Genomic DNA, 15578 nt, shown 5'->3' with positions numbered 1-15578 from the left:
CCAAAAATGGAATGAAGTATTGATTCATACTACAAATTGAATGTAACTTAAAATTGTTAAGCAAAGTGAAAGAATCATGTTACAAAAGGCCACATATTATATGATGCCATTTATATGAAATGTCCAGAATGGGCAAGTTCATAGAGACAGAAAATAGAATATTAATTTCTATGAGCTGGGGAAGAGAGAAATGGGGAGTGATTATTAATGAGTATAGGATTTCTTTTGGGGTGTTATAAATGTTCTAAAATTAGATAGTGGAGGTGTCTACACAACTCTGTGAATACACTAAAACCAATGAATTATACTTTAAATATGCAGATTTTATGGTATTAAATTATATCTTTTAAAAATTATTATATATGTTCTAAAAAGACTAATAACAAAATTAAAAGAAACCACAGACTATGAGGAACTGTCCATGTATCATATATTTGATAAATTAAGGACTTGTAAGCCAGCATTTATTAAGAACTCTTTTAACTCAATAAAATGAGCAGCCAAGACAGACAACCCAAATTAAAAATGAACAAATGATTTGTATGCATTTCACCAAACAAAGTCAAACGAATGGCCAATAAGCACATTAAAAAATGCTCAACCTAATTAGATATTATGGAAATGCAAATTAAAACCACCATGAGATGCCACTTTGTACCTACAAAAATGGCTATAATCATAAAGACACAATCCTGGATGTTGGTGAGGATTTGAAGACGCTAGTTTTTTTTTTTTTTTTTTTTTTTTTTTTTTTTTTGAGACGGAGTCTGGCTCTGTCGCCCAGGCTGGAGTGCTGTGGCCGGATCTCAGCTCACTGCAAGCTCCGCCTCCCGGGTTTACGCCATTCTCCTGCCTCAGCCTCCGGAGTAGCTGGGACTACAGGAGCCCGCCACCTCGCCCGGCTAGTTTTTTGTATTTTTTAGTAGAGACGGGGTTTCACCGTGTTAGCCAGGATGGTCTCGATCTCCCGACCTCGTGATCCGCCCGTCTCGGCCTCCCAAAGTGCTGGGATTACAAGCTTGAGCCACCGCGCCCGGCCGAAGACGCTAGTTTTAAACGTTGCTGGCAGGAATGTAAAATGTCACATTGGAAAACAGTTTGACAGTTTCTTACAAAGCTATTGATTTGTCATATGGCCCAGCAATTTCTCTCCTAAAAACATATGTGAACACAAATATTTTTATTTACATGTTCAGAGCGACATTATTCCTAACAGCCAAGAAGTAGGAACAATCCATACGTCCCTCAACCGGTGAATCTATAAATAAACTAGGTCTTTTCCATGCAATGGAATACTGTTCGGCAATAAAAAAAATTAAGTGTCAACACATATACTACAACAGATGAACCTCAAGAACATCATGCTGAGTGCAAGATGCCAGACACAAAATACTATGTGTAGTATGATTCCATTTACATAAGATGTAGAAAGAAAAACTTATAAAGACAGAAAACAACTCAGTGGTGCCTAGGATTGGGAATATTAATAAGCATGAGAAAACTTCTCAGGGTCATGGAAATATTCTACAACTGGATTGTGGTGATGCATAACTCTAGAAATTTACTAAAAGTCAATGAATTATAAACTTACAGTGTGTACATTTTATGGCATGTAAATTGTAGTTTGACAAAGCTGTTAAAAAATAAGCCAGTTATGTGACCTTGTTAAAAACTGGAGGAAAAAAGTGAAACAAGCCAATAATTAAGAGCATGAAGAATAGATTCAGAGCTTTTCATGAAGCATCTTCAGAAAATATCATTCAGTAATACTCCTACCTCACTCAAAAAATAACCAGAAAAATGTAAATGGAGAAAAAGAAAGGAAACTCTTCTAAAAGTTATTCCAAATATTTACCTTATAAAGTCTAAAAAGATGATAGAGGAGGAATACTGATCAACCACCTCATTTATCTTCTCAAATACCACATTTATTACACAATATCAAAATGCTTATGCATCTAACAATGGATAATGTTAGAATGGAAGATGAAAATACGGGCATCCTCTCCATCTGGTATATTGTTTTACGTTGTCCCGGCATTTGAGTTTTAATTTATGTTTTGCTACTGTATTCCTAAATTTTCTTTCCTATGTGCAATTTGGCACAATATCTGTTGGAGAATAATAACATGAGCTGAGTAAACTATTGTTTTATTTTACTTGTGTATTATAACATGTCAAAATACTAGAATTAGAGAGACCTCCCCAAAATTACTAGTTCATACTCGTTACTGGAGAGACTTTGTCTCCTTTAGTGCACAAAACTACAAGATACCGATTTCCTTTCAAAAGAAACCAAGGGGAGATTATCAATGAGGTTTGGTTTGACTCACCTTATGCATGGCACAAAGAAAAGGACATTTCACTTTCAAGGATGGTTACAAACACGTACACTATTGGGGTCATTAAATCATTGATTTGGTGGCCAAGACTGGAAATGCAAGTGAGACAACATTTAAAAGAATGGACGATTTTCATAATCATATGAATAACACTGGTGGTTGTTTTTTGCTAAAAGCAGCAATGCCATGGCAACGATCATCTTAAGGAGAAGAAAATCTGCCAAAGAAGAGGATGCTGTTGGATTCATTGTGCCTGATGAAGAACAGGAAGGGATGATTGCAGTGAACATTTTCATGACCTGGGGCGGATGTGACAGTAAAGCCTATGCCGGTGGCAGCTGCAGCCTCGGTGCCTTCTTCAGTTACCGCCACAAAGGAACTGTGCAGGAACTTCTGGGCGTGCAACCCGGAGAGTGAGGACATTCCCGAGTAGTCAGCTTTGTGCTCACTGAAGGCATCGCCTATCCCCATGGCAGCCAGGACCGCCTCAAGGTCGTAACTGTCCTCCACCTCAAACCGGGGCAAGTGCAGATTCACCCTTCTTTCTTCCATATGCCCTGGACTAGTCCACTCTACCAATTTCTCAGGACTTATTTTATCTATTATCTATTTTCAAAAAAAGAACAGTAGAATGGTATGATTATCAATAAAAATCTAAAACAGTGTAACACTGATTTGTGTCAGTCAGAAGTTATTAATTTTAGTAATATTAAAAGTGGAAATTTTATTTCACTAGATTATTGTCTTTATACTGCAGGTGGTCGTCTTATATTTCTCTATGTAAATTATCTGTTTGTATGTGGAAATACCATAGCATTGAATACGTTTTTAAAGATTAAAAATAAGTCATTTCTTCTTTTATCAACCTAGTATATATTTCATTTTAACTACCTCCCCTAGTCTTTGAATGCATATATATTTACATAGTTGCAATCACAGTGAATGTCCATTTTATTTGATAAAAAGTAAACTTTTTCACAATATTACATATCTCTCCTATCTTCAAACAGCTAGATAATATTCTTATGAAGTTGATAAATTTTTCCCAATATTTAGTTATTCATTCACTTTACAAACATTTAGTCTGTATCAGGCATTGTGATAGATTTGATAGTTACTAAGGATACGAAAATAATAATTATGATGAATTTCAAACCAGGCATTCCAGTGTATTTAATACCGAAATAACTGAGTTGACCCAGAAAGGCAATTTTTTTCTTCTGCATTATTTCTTTAGGGTAATTCCCACAACTGGGGTTTTTGAATCAGAATATAAATACTCTTACAGCTCTGAGACATACTGCCATTTTGCTGTCCCAAAATATTTTCCAACTTAAAATGCTACTAGCAATATTTCACAGAAGTAGCACAGCATCTGATAGTATAAGAAGATAGCAGTTATCATTTGTCGAGTGCTTTCTATGTCTTAGACCCCTTCTAGTCTACAATTCTATAATCATTCCAACACTGCTACACATTAAGCACCATGGAGCCCTCTTTAGAGATGAGAAAGTATTGAAGTTCAAGGAAGTTAAGAAGCTTCAAGGGTCAGAAAGCCACTAGAGAAGCAGGGATTTGAAACAAAGCTCTCCTGATTTTCAAAATACAGGACACTAGCCACATAATTTTTTAACCGCAAAATGGGTGAGAGTAAATCAATGGTGTAAGGGTGTAAGAAAGAAATTCAAATGCTCCAAGACTAAGAGTGTAAGAAAGAAATTCAAAAGCTCCAAGAGCCTACTGTACAGTGCGCAGAATTGGTTGTTTATACGCATATGTGAATTTTTTTTTCCAGGAAAGGGGTCTGTAGATATCAACCATTTCTCAGAATGGTGGATGATCTTTATGACTCCCATATAATCTTATTCATTTCAGTTCATCCCAAACATTCTTGGATTGGTTTTTCTCAATAAACCTGACTCGTACTATTTAATGCTCCCCAGTAGACATCCATCTATAGCTGTTGGAGAGTGAGAAACACTTTCTGTTTGACACTGCTGGCCACCAGCTCCTACTCAGAAGCCCTGAGACAGAAAACCTCAGGAAATGAAAGCAAGAGTAAGGAGATGTAAGTAAGCGTTTACCTTCTCCAGACCATCGATGTCGTTGGGCAGAAGCACAAACATGCTTAGGTCATTGTTTTTATATGGAATCCCTAGAATTTTGGCCTGCAAGTCCTCCAGGAAAGTGAAGCTAAAGGAATGGCTCTGTGTCATCATCTGCACAGATTTACTTGTGCTCTGCAACAAATTAACAGAGCACACAATATCAAAGGACATAAGACCAAAGGCTTTAAGGCAACCAAGTTAGTTCATCAAAATAATTAACTCAATCTAAAATAAAGCCCAATATCAGAGTCTCAGAATGAGCATTTACTATCTACCAGTATGCATTTGCTCAAATATGACTTTAGACTTTTTTAGCGGGGTGAGGGATGGAGTCTCACTCTGTTACCAGGCTGGAGTGCAGTGGTGCGATCTTGGCTCACTGCAAACTCCGCCTCCCGGGTTCAAGCGATTGTCCTGCCTCAGCCTCTCAAGTAGCTGAAACTACCGGAGCGCACCACCACACCCAGCTAATTTTTTTATTTTTAGTAGATACGGAGTTTCACCATGTTGGCAAGGATAGTCTCAATCCCTTGACCTCGTGATCCACCCACCTTGGCCTCCCAAAGTGCTGGAATTACAGGCGTCAGCCACCGCACCTAGCCGTGACTTTAGATTGTATATTCCATGTGTAAGCACATGACACAAAAAAATTAAGGAGCATACCTTATTCATCCAAAATTTCTCTTCCTTAGTATTTTCTTTCTTAAACTCCCTGTCCCATTGCCCTTTAAAATAAACTGTGTTCACCAGCACCAGCTTGGTAGAGCTACTAATAGAGCCATCTGGGAACAAGTCCTTGATTGTTTCTGTAAATGAAGAAACAGAAAAAGGTTGGCCCATCTTCCAAATGACAAGTAATATGCATGACACATATGATGCAGATGGACTTGACTGATCATTAAAAACCAGCCAGGTCAGCACCTGAGGGCCTTGCTGACAAAGGGTTCGCTGGCAGAATCGGCAAGGAGGTTCTCATTTTGCCCATCGCCTATTTATCCCACTGGATAAATTGAGGTTCATGGTTAAGAGTCCGGACTCTGGGGTCAGATGCCTCTGTTAGCATCCAGTTTGCCTCTTATCGGCTGAGGAATCTTGGGCAAGTTATTTAAACTCTCTGTGCCTCAGTTTCCACATCTGTAAAATAGGAATAAAATCTGCCTCATAGGGTTGTTGAAAGGAGCAAATGATTCAACACATGTAAAGCTCTTGGAACACCATCTCACACACATAATAAGCACTCTGTGTTAGCTATTATGTTTACCATTTAATATAGTTACCGCCTGAGATTGAGGGATTACTTATTACATTGGAGAAGGAGTTGATATTTTTGTCTGAGTTCAGCCCATCCCACAATAAATTCTAAAAAATACTGTTCAACCAACTTTTTGAAAGATCCTATTTTTTCTGCTTTTCTTATTTCCTTTCTTCAGGCCAAGGATGAGGGGGAAAAAAACACATTCTAAGTAACAAAGGTGTCTCTGATAATTGGTATAAAAATGGAATCTGAAACTCTAACACTAAAGTATCAGCTATTGCTCCCCAAGGTGAATTTCCACATTAACATTTCTCTGTGGATTTCTCATACTAGGGGATGAGAAAGGAAGAATGGGATAAGAAACTTGTCAAATCCTCTGCTGTGGGGGGGGCTGTCGTTTGTCATTATCCCTGCACAATGCTTAAGTGAAGACGAAGACCAGGTGGCCCCAGCTGTGGATGGGAACAAGTCTTGATGGGAGAGCTGCGTGTTTCTCACTTAACACAGACAGAGAAAAACTCAGGAAGAAAGGCTCCGATATAAAGGAAAGAATGTAAACCCAAGACAGGCATCATCCCATTTTCGGGACCCCCAAGATATTGTGATCCATGGCTATGTGTAAACAGTTCTCCAGCAAGCGTTTCCATGCATTTGGCTTCATGCAGTCCCCCGCTGGCTCCCCTTGGCCTCTCCACATTTGCTGAAATTGTTCCACCATCTGCAGTGCCCTCCCTACCTCCTAGGCCCAGGCTTGCCCTTCCAACCCTGCAAAACCTGTCTCACGTCCCTTCCCAAAGCTTGTGCATTATATGGCACCTCACGCAGTGACAAGTCCAGGGCTTCACTCACAGCAGATTGTCAAGAAGTGTTTTATGTCTGTTTGTTTGTTTGTTTCTGGTTTTTTTGCAATGAATGACCCACCCATACTCTACCATTTGTTTTGCTTTCAACCCAGGAATTAATCTTCTTTCGACTTTCATCTGCTGCGTTTACAAAATCAACAGGTTCCAGAGATGCATGATAATATTTTTCAACATAATCTAAGTATTTCTTTAGGAGAAACAAGGAAGGAATAAAAAGAGGTTAAAAAGTCAATTTATCAATTGCCAACACCTCTAAATAAATTTATGTATACATTGGGATGAGTAATACAGTAAGAGAAATTGTAAGGTCCTGGGCATCTCACATTGAGTACCTGCATGCACATTTTTATGCAGCTTATCTGGGGATGAGGCAAAAATCAGGCTCAGATTGCCAGGACTATAAAGAAGCTCCCTGCAGTTCTGAATATCTGTAGATCAGGATGGAAAAGCGCTGCAGGGATGTGACCAGAGCCAGGCAGCCCGACTTCAGGACCCACAGTCCTACTAGAGCCCCTTGGCCATTTCAGAATACCACTCACAGATACGGTAAGCACAGCAAACTTACTTGAAGGAAGAGGTATGTTTTTTCTCCAAACAGCCTGTTGGCTATGTTCAGTTCATAATCATTAGTGAGTTTGCTTATTTCAGTCAAAAACTTTTGGAATTGTTGATGTATTGCTTCTGTCTTCTCAATCTTGAAAATTAAAACAAAATCTCAACAGGTTATCTTGGCAAAAGCAAGCCTAGATTCTCCCCTAAGAGGATGCGGCTGCTGGGTCTCTCCCCCAGTTTGTCAGCCTCAAGGGTGATCTCTGTGTTTGATGTGGCCCCTGGATACCAGGTGGCCTTTACACAAGTCATATGATAATGTAAGTTATGACCAATCTGAGCTCCAGAGAGAAGCCTTCTCTGCCAGCCCAACATCACAGATCTTGCTTTTATAACCCAAGTTGTGGGTTTTTTTGGTCTCAAATAAAAGTGCTCACTAAATGTTAAATAAGCTTGTTTTAAGCTCCTCACAAGATTCTAAGCATCAAGGAAAGTAAATGATTTCCCTGGACAATTCTTATCTATTGAAGTTTGGAAATTTTTTTCCAGAGTGAATAAGAAGAGTGACTCCTAATGGTATGAGTCACTCCACATCGGGCTGAAGTGAGATTTATCCTTGTCTCCAGGGGAAAAAGAATGTTTTCTGGATATTTTGTGTAGGACCCATCAGCTTTCTGGTTGAAGGTTTCATGTTCTATGTTACCTTAACAACATATCTGGAATGCCATTATTTCAACATGTCAATACAATCAATATTAATTATATATTTATATATAATATATATTTCAGCAAAAATAATATATTACAATTAATATTTTGTATTCTTTTCTCATACTAAGTTCTTGAAATACAATACGCATTTTACACCTGTAGCACATCTCAATTCAAACTAGATCTATTTCAAGTGTTCAATAGCCACTTGAGTGGCTACCATGCTGGATAGTTGGGAACTAGATAAACTCTCACCCAGGCAAATTAGGAGGCTTGTATTAGAAGGGTCATTTTTGCATTGTTTGTAGAATGAAGGAAGGAAGGAAGGAAGGAAGGAAGGAAGGAAGGAAGGAAGGAAGGAAGGAAGGAAGGAAGGAAGGAAGGAAGGAAGGAAGTCCCCATCAACAGAATAAATGAGGAAATAGCTATAAAAATGAATCAAATAGGGCTATAAGTATCCACTTAAAATAGATGAATCTTACAAACATAATGCTAAGCCCAAAATAACCAAGTTCCAAAGAATAATGACAAAAATATATGGTATGTAATGAAATAATAAATATGTGAGAATCATGAACACCTAATGCACAATAGTGGGACTTCCTCTCTCAGGAGAGGATGGGGGTGTGCTCAAGGAAGGTATTATACATCAGCCTAAGGGGCATCAGCGATTTGATAATAGTTTATTTCATACACTGAAAAGAGGAGTTAAAGGGTGTTTATTGCATTTTTCCGTATACCTTTTGTATATATGTCTTGAGATTTTACCAGCATTTTTTAAAAGCAAAATTGAGAATACTCTGAATTTACGTAATAATCAAATACGTACCTGGTAAGCCAGTCTCTGGACAAATTATTAAATGAGGAGATTGGAGTAGAGGACCTTTAAGATGTATTCCAGTCCTAATATCCTTTCAGTCTATTCTCTTCATACCTCTGTGGCTCCCAGGAAAATTTTGGGGAATGGGCAAAGCTGCTAGACAGCGTGTATATGTAAGCTGTGCCTTACACAAAGCTGAAATTCAGTTCCCACCCAAGTCATCCAGCCCTTTACATAGGAGTAGGGCAGCTATCCCAAAGAATGAGCTGTTTTCTAACTTGCACAAAGGTTCTACATGGGCTATCATGGCTGAGAAAGAATGTGCTCTGAAGACAACTGCACTCCTCAATTGAGGGGACATTGCAGTGGCCATGTGACCCAACTTGGTTGCACAAACCCTGAAAGGAAGCCTGACTCTCTACAGGTGCAACTGAGCCACCCACATGACCTAGCCTTTTGGGGTTGTGAAATGAGCAGCCCATATTGCTGGGTGATCTGAGCCATGGTTTTAGGAGGGTCTGGAATTGCACTATGACTACTGTCAGAGCAGCTGTGCCTTTCCTGAGCCTGCTAACATCTGATCCTAGCCCTGACCTAATGGGCTTATTCCTCTCCTGTGTTTGAGTAGACTCTCCTTTGGGTGGGGAATACAGGAACACTGGAGCTGGAAAAGACCTCAGGAAGTCACTGGGCCTGTACTAACTTTTTAAATACAATATCAGCACGGGGTTAAAAATATGAGTGGAGTTTAGTAATAATATCACCTACTGCTACTACTGCCACCACCGCTGGCTCAGTTACCAGATGCCCCTACTGGACACTTTACAGAGGCTGAAAGAAGATAAATAACTTGCCCAAAGTAGCCTCGCTCTTAAGTGACTGAGCCAGGACTTGAACCTCAGTCTGTTTAACTCCAAAACCCATCCACTCTGCTATGGGAACTTTTCAGTCTATTAGCCTTACCAGTTCTATCATAGCGGTGTTGTCCATTACACCTAAGGTCTCTTCTCAATACTAAGGGGTTATTACTACTGTATAATCCTTACAACATTATTTGTCTACCATGATTATTATTGGTTAATAATAAAGAAATAATATTGTTTTCATGCTTGTCTCAGCCCTTTTCCCCAGAGAGCCCACACCTAAAATGCAACTCTATTGAAGTCTGTAAAACACATCTCCCCACCTCTTTTCCTTCAGCCTTTATTCTCACCACCTCGTTGTCTTCAGCCTTTGTTCTTGAGCTCTTCGTGCCTTTTTCAGAGTGAAATACCTAGAAGAGATAGAAAATATTACTGTGGTGCTCAGAGAAGAGAAAACCTCACACAGAATCAGTCGGGGGAGAGTGGACGCTTGTGAAAGAAACCTCGGTGGTATATGAGGTGTCCTTCTCTCCTTGCAAAATCATGAAAAGGTCTGTGTTTACCTCTGATTTTCTTTCTTTCTTTCTTTCTTTTTTTTTTTTTTTTTTTTTTTGTGACGGAGTTTCACACTTTTGCCCAGGCTGGAGTGAAATGGCATGATCTTGGCTCACTGAAACCTCTGTCCCCTGGGTTCAAGTGATTCTTCTGCCTCAGCCTCCCGAGCAGCTGGGATTATAAGCACCTGCCACCACACCCAGCTAAGCTCATGCCTGTAATCCCAGCACTTTGGGAGGCCAAGGCGTGTAGATCACCTGAGGTCAGGAGTTCGAAACTAGCCTGGCCAACATGGTGAAACCCCGTCTCTACTAAAAATACCTCTGGTTTTTTTCTAAGGAGCTTGTATTGGCTTATGTGTTCCTGTGTTCATCTTGGATGTGTCATTTTTACCCTTGTGGGGATTATGTCACTTTTTCCATAAGTGCTTTTCATGCTCTGTCTTAATTATGAGTGCAATGGCTTTAGACGAAGTCACTCAACCAGTCCCTACTCAAAACAATTCAAGTTTCTGGGAGCAGGTGGGGAGACGGTATTTGGAAAGGGAAGAGGGCTTTCCTGATAGACCTGAAATTGCTCCCCGTCTTGAAAGTCTTTGTTTCCTGGTCCACCATGAGCATATTTTTAAGATAATGCAAGAGGGCTGAACAACCCCCAGAATGAATTTGTGCGTGGAAAACAGGGAAGCCCCCCGACTGCGCCCAACCTCCTCCAACTGGGAAGCGGTGGCTCCTCGGGTCCCCAGGAGGAGCATGCCAATGGCAGTCAAGAGGCCCACAGGGGAAAAGAAGATGTTGCCATCATTTGTTTTCTTCAGCTCTTTGAAAAGATCAAACCCAAATCGAGTGCTGATGGCGCCCAGTGAATCCATGATGATGATTTAGCGATATCTAGAACAGCAAGAACAACAATCAAAACTGAACATTTGAATTACTCTGTGTCAGGGGAACCCTTCCTGCTTCCATTCCTCTTCTTGCATTGATACAGAATACAGGGATTTCCACTCTCTTGGTGAAAGGTCGCTGCTGCCTGCTTCTCAGATCCTCTCTTGGCCTTCTCTTGCCAGGAGACATCCATTGATCCACTGCAGTCTTCCATCCTCTGGTGGTGCTCAGTTCTCATTACCCCGGGGGGCAGGGTTCATGTGTTAATGACTTTATTCTCTTGTTCTCTGTCTGAACCTGCCTGCCTCTGCCTCCCCACAACCTCCTCTTCACGAAAGCTTCCCCAGGTAGACCCAGCCCTTGTCCAGGCAACACCAGTTTGTCCAGATGTGGGGCCCATGATAAGGCAGGGGGGTAGGCACAAGAATCTCCACGGCCCTCAAGTTCAAGCAGCGCTCTCTGATCCAAACTTAGCAATAATAAAGCCAAGACTTGAATCCTTATCTGATACTATTTCTCAATGGATTCAAAATTCAGCCCAGAGAGGGACAGGATTGATTAAATCTCTTAAACCCCTTTCCCTAACTGCATAAAAACTTGACTCTGGGCTGATTTTTCTGAAGCAGAAACCACAATCTCTGGTCATGAATTATTAGGTGGAGATGAAAGGGTTTTCTTGTTTTACACTGTTCTGTATTGTTTTAGGCTTGTACATGAGCTTGCATTACTTTTGTCATTTCACAAAAATAATTTTTAAAGAGCAATTAATGTTTGCCAAAAATAAATAGGTAGAACTGTTTTTAATAAATGTTTGCTTTATTATCAGCTACTTTATAACTAGGAAGTAAAGGCTTTAGGAGAAATCCTAAAACAAAAATAAGATTAATGAAAACTAAAGTTTTTTAAAGCCCACATACTTTGGGGCCTTTTGCCCTCAAGGGCCCATCCCTGCTAAGGCATCCCACATCCATATCAAAGCTTCCATTTCAACCTCGGGTTTCCCTGCAGGGATTCTTTACAGGTTAACTAATAAAGAAAATGGATTCATTTACTGTCAAAGATGATACATTGTCATGGCCATGTAGGAACTGAATGAAATAAAACTACCTCCAGAGAGTCCATGCACAATACAAGTAATCCTTTCAAACAACAAACATCATTGTTCTCAAAATACAGAGGTCTTAAATTGGAGCCAAAATAAGAACTTACCTCGAGTTTTTGGAGAGACAGTGGTGGCTGGGCAAGGAACTAGGAAGCATATGTCAATTAAGTAGCTGGGATTCTTAATTTATAGTTCTCCACATCTGCTTCAGCAGTGGTTTTCCACCTTGAGTGCACCTTAAAATCTCCTTGGAACTTTAAAAAAAATCTATGCTCAAGCCCCACCCCAGACGAACTGAGTCAGCATCTCTCGGGTGGAAACCAGACATCAGAATTTTTATCACCCCAGGTGATTACAGCGTACAACCAACGCTGGGAACCAAAGGTATATAGCCTGATGAAGACATACATTAAACGCATACTTTACTTACCACGATGGACAGAGCTGTGTCCTCACAAGTCATTCTCTGTAACAGAGTTATTTTTGCAGTTGTATTGTTTAGGAGTGCCAGATGCCAAGAAGAAAATGAAAGAAAACTATCTTGCTAGAAAAGAATAAGAAAAAGGAACAAGAAAATTTTGGGTAGGCAGCCACATACAAGCAAGAGTTCACGCACACGCGCACACACACGCACACACACCTATTCTTATTCTCAATTATTCCATCCATTAATTATAAAATATCTCATTTTAATTCATTCAATAAACATTTATCAAGTCTATTATGTACCAGCTACTGTCTCTAACGCTAATAATTCATAAGCCCTCAATACCCTCACTGATTTCAGGAAAACAACACTACCAAAAAAACCTCAACAGGAAATTACATCCCCAGATTCCAGTTTTTCCTGCCAACCCTGCAGCATTTCTACTGGCCCTACCAGTTCATTAAAAGAAACTGTGCTTGGATTAGTCTCAGCTTTAATCTTCAGTAAAGGGCTTGGAGATTTGCCATCGCTGCTGGGCAGCAGCTCCTAGAAGGGCGTCTTAGCTCTTCCTTCTGCCTAGAACACCTCCTAGATACGCAGGCTCGAAGGGCATACGGGTCATGTGTGTTCCAATCTCCATACTCACAATTTACTTTTTTCAAACTATTTTAATTGCTACTCTTTAAGCAAACTCAAAGCCACAATTAATTGATTTGCTTTTTAATGGGCACTGAGAATCTTGCAAATTGAGTAAGGTTGAGAAAGAATTAACACTTAGTTAACCCAGGATGCCAGTGAAATAGAAATGTTCATTTTTTTAAAATGGCATAAAATCTCTGAGTCAGCCATAATGCTTTATGTTTTAATATCCCTATCAGTTTATATCTCCTCATTTCTTTCTCTGTGGCCCCTAGACTTCCTGTTCTATTGCCCAGCCATTTCCACAGACCTTCTGCTTTTTGCTAAAGCTGTTTTTCTACCACCTGCTTTCAGCAGGAAACCTGGCTTTTCCTGAGGACTACTACATCCCGTAGTCTTTTCTGGGAACGGCCACTCATATCTTGGGAAAGCAAAGTCACCATTCCTGTTCTCCCTCGCACTCCCTCTTCTTCCAAGTCTTTCTTCCTTCAGTCACCTCCCATGTTCCCCTTTGGAAACTTAGGCCATCGTGCCGTGCTGCTCTGTTCCCAACCACGGGCCCCTCCAGGACTCTGCGTATGGTCTTCCTGTCCACCCCAGCTGCTACTGCCACCCTGTACGCCTTCACCATTCCTGTTGCCAGCGCCTCTCATTCTCAGACCTTCACCTTCCCTCTCTTATAGTAGCCCACTCACACCAGGAATCGCTCTTGTTTAACACTCAAGTACCTCCATCTGGTGACAGATTCTCATCCTTATCCTCTCTAAACCTAATTTTCAATGCCTTCCCAACCTCTTATCATAGGACTCCTCCCTGTTCTGTTTTATCCGTCTCTCCTTTCTAGGATCAAAACTGCCCCAGAGGTAGAATATATGTTGATGATCAAGAACCATTTAAAAAATGATTTTTGTACTGACAAGTGAGGAGAAGAAATAGTTATCCCCTGAAGCAGAGTATTGATAGGTTCCCAACCCTGTTCCATAGCTCACAGTTTTGTTCCAACCTGTGTGTGTCTATTACTGACACTGACTTGTAGTATTTTTCTTCTCCAAGCATATAATCTCATAGTGGATGCTGCTGATGTTCCCACCAGATTTCCTTAACCTACCAGCACGCCTGTTACCCAGTTGCTGTTTTGCCTTTTAATTCACAGATGCCCTTCTCTTGGCTAAAGGAGAGCTACCTACCTGGGAAGCCAGGTACCACCGCATCCCCCTCACCAGGGCACACTTCAGGCATGACTCACTGGCATAAGGTCATAAAAAGACAGCCCCTGGCTGGGCGCGGTGGCTCAGGCCTGTAATTCCCGCACTTAAGGAGGCCAAGGAAGGTGGATCACCTAAGGTCAAGAGTTCGAGACCAGCCTGACCAACATGGTGAAATCCTGTCTCTACTAAAAGTACAAAAATTAGCCGAGCGTGGTGGCACATGTCTGTAACCCCTGTTACTCAGGAGATTGAGGCAAGAGAATCACTTGAACCCAGGAGGTGGAGATTGGAGTGAGCTGAGATCAGGCCATTGCACTCCAGCCTGAGCAACAAGAGTGAAACTCCACCTCAAAAAAAAAAAAAAAAAGAAGACAGCCACCTGGGTAAGACTAACTTATAGTGCCACTTCTCCTCCAGACCTCCCCCACAAGATTAGACTGAAGCTAGTCTTTAGCAGAAATCACATGATTAATTAACATTTCCCCTTGCCTTGTTCTGCTTCTCTAAAACAAGCACCCTCCCCATCACACTCCCCCCCAAAATTACCTGAAAAGTCCCTGTCTTTGGCTCTGCTGCTAGGGTGCCAAACCTATGACAAAAGTGTTTCGATATCTAGCCCAAGCCCTCATTATTTTTGCTGTCTAAAAATTTATTTGCAACCTTGCATATATTCTCTTTAGATAAAATTTTTAATTAGTTTATCAAGACCTATGAAAAACACTTTTGGGGTTTAGATTGGGACTCTTTAGAATTAATATGTTAAATGGGAAAAACTGTCATCTTTACATAATGAGCAAGTAGTATGATCATCTTACATGTCGTTCAATAGTTAATAGAAACAAAGGACGGGGAGAGAGACAAAGGAGAGAGAGAATCAGTTTTCTCTTCGTGATGAAAAACAAAACAAGTATGCTCACCGTCACTGCTTCCACTCAGAATTGAACCAGAGACCCTGGCAAGTGCAACAAAGCAATTGATTAACTGATTAATTAGATAATTATTTGAAAGGTAAGATAATTTAAAAAGAAAAATAGAATCATTCGCAGAGGAATTAAGGCAAATGTTATGAGAATTAAAAAGTGAGTTTAGCAAGATTGCTGAATACAAGGTCGATATAAAAACTCATGTGTTTTTAATATACTAGCAACATACAGTTAGAAACGTTTTGAATATATATAATGTAAAAGAGTATAAAAAAGCTATGTGAGGCTGGGCATGGTGGCTCACACCTGTAATCCAGCACTTTGGGAGG

The 15578-nt window shown here is 40.3% G+C and overlaps 1 protein-coding gene across 4 annotated transcripts; it reads right to left on the bottom strand.

The window, feature by feature from the left end:
* Nucleotides 1–1165: 1165 nt before the first annotated feature.
* On the bottom strand, nt 1166–12945 carry SERPINB13 (serpin family B member 13). Of its 4 annotated transcripts, XM_025365358.1 has the most exons (9): nt 12483–12616; nt 12160–12198; nt 10773–10956; nt 9862–9921; nt 7134–7262; nt 6638–6755; nt 5114–5256; nt 4427–4582; nt 2247–2948 (listed from the first exon to the last, which is right to left on the bottom strand). In XM_025365358.1, the coding sequence occupies exons 3-9, from the start codon at nt 10935–10937 to the stop codon at nt 2544–2546; spliced, it is 1176 nt and encodes a 391-aa protein (XP_025221143.1). In that variant the 5' UTR covers nt 10938–10956; nt 12160–12198; nt 12483–12616; the 3' UTR covers nt 2247–2543. The 4 variants fall into 4 exon arrangements, with proteins under 4 accessions (XP_025221142.1, XP_025221143.1, XP_025221141.1 ...); XM_025365357.1 differs by lacking the exon at nt 12483–12616 and having other exon boundaries at nt 1166–2948; nt 12160–12284; XM_025365356.1 differs by having other exon boundaries at nt 9835–9921; nt 12160–12945.
* Between the last annotated feature and the right edge of the window lie 2633 nt (nt 12946–15578).

Source organism: Theropithecus gelada, chromosome 18 (assembly GCF_003255815.1).
Source record: "Theropithecus gelada isolate Dixy chromosome 18, Tgel_1.0, whole genome shotgun sequence".
Lineage (NCBI taxonomy): Eukaryota > Metazoa > Chordata > Mammalia > Primates > Cercopithecidae > Theropithecus > Theropithecus gelada.
Note: the sequence above shows the minus strand (reverse complement) of the source record. Positions and strands in the feature narration are given on the sequence as shown.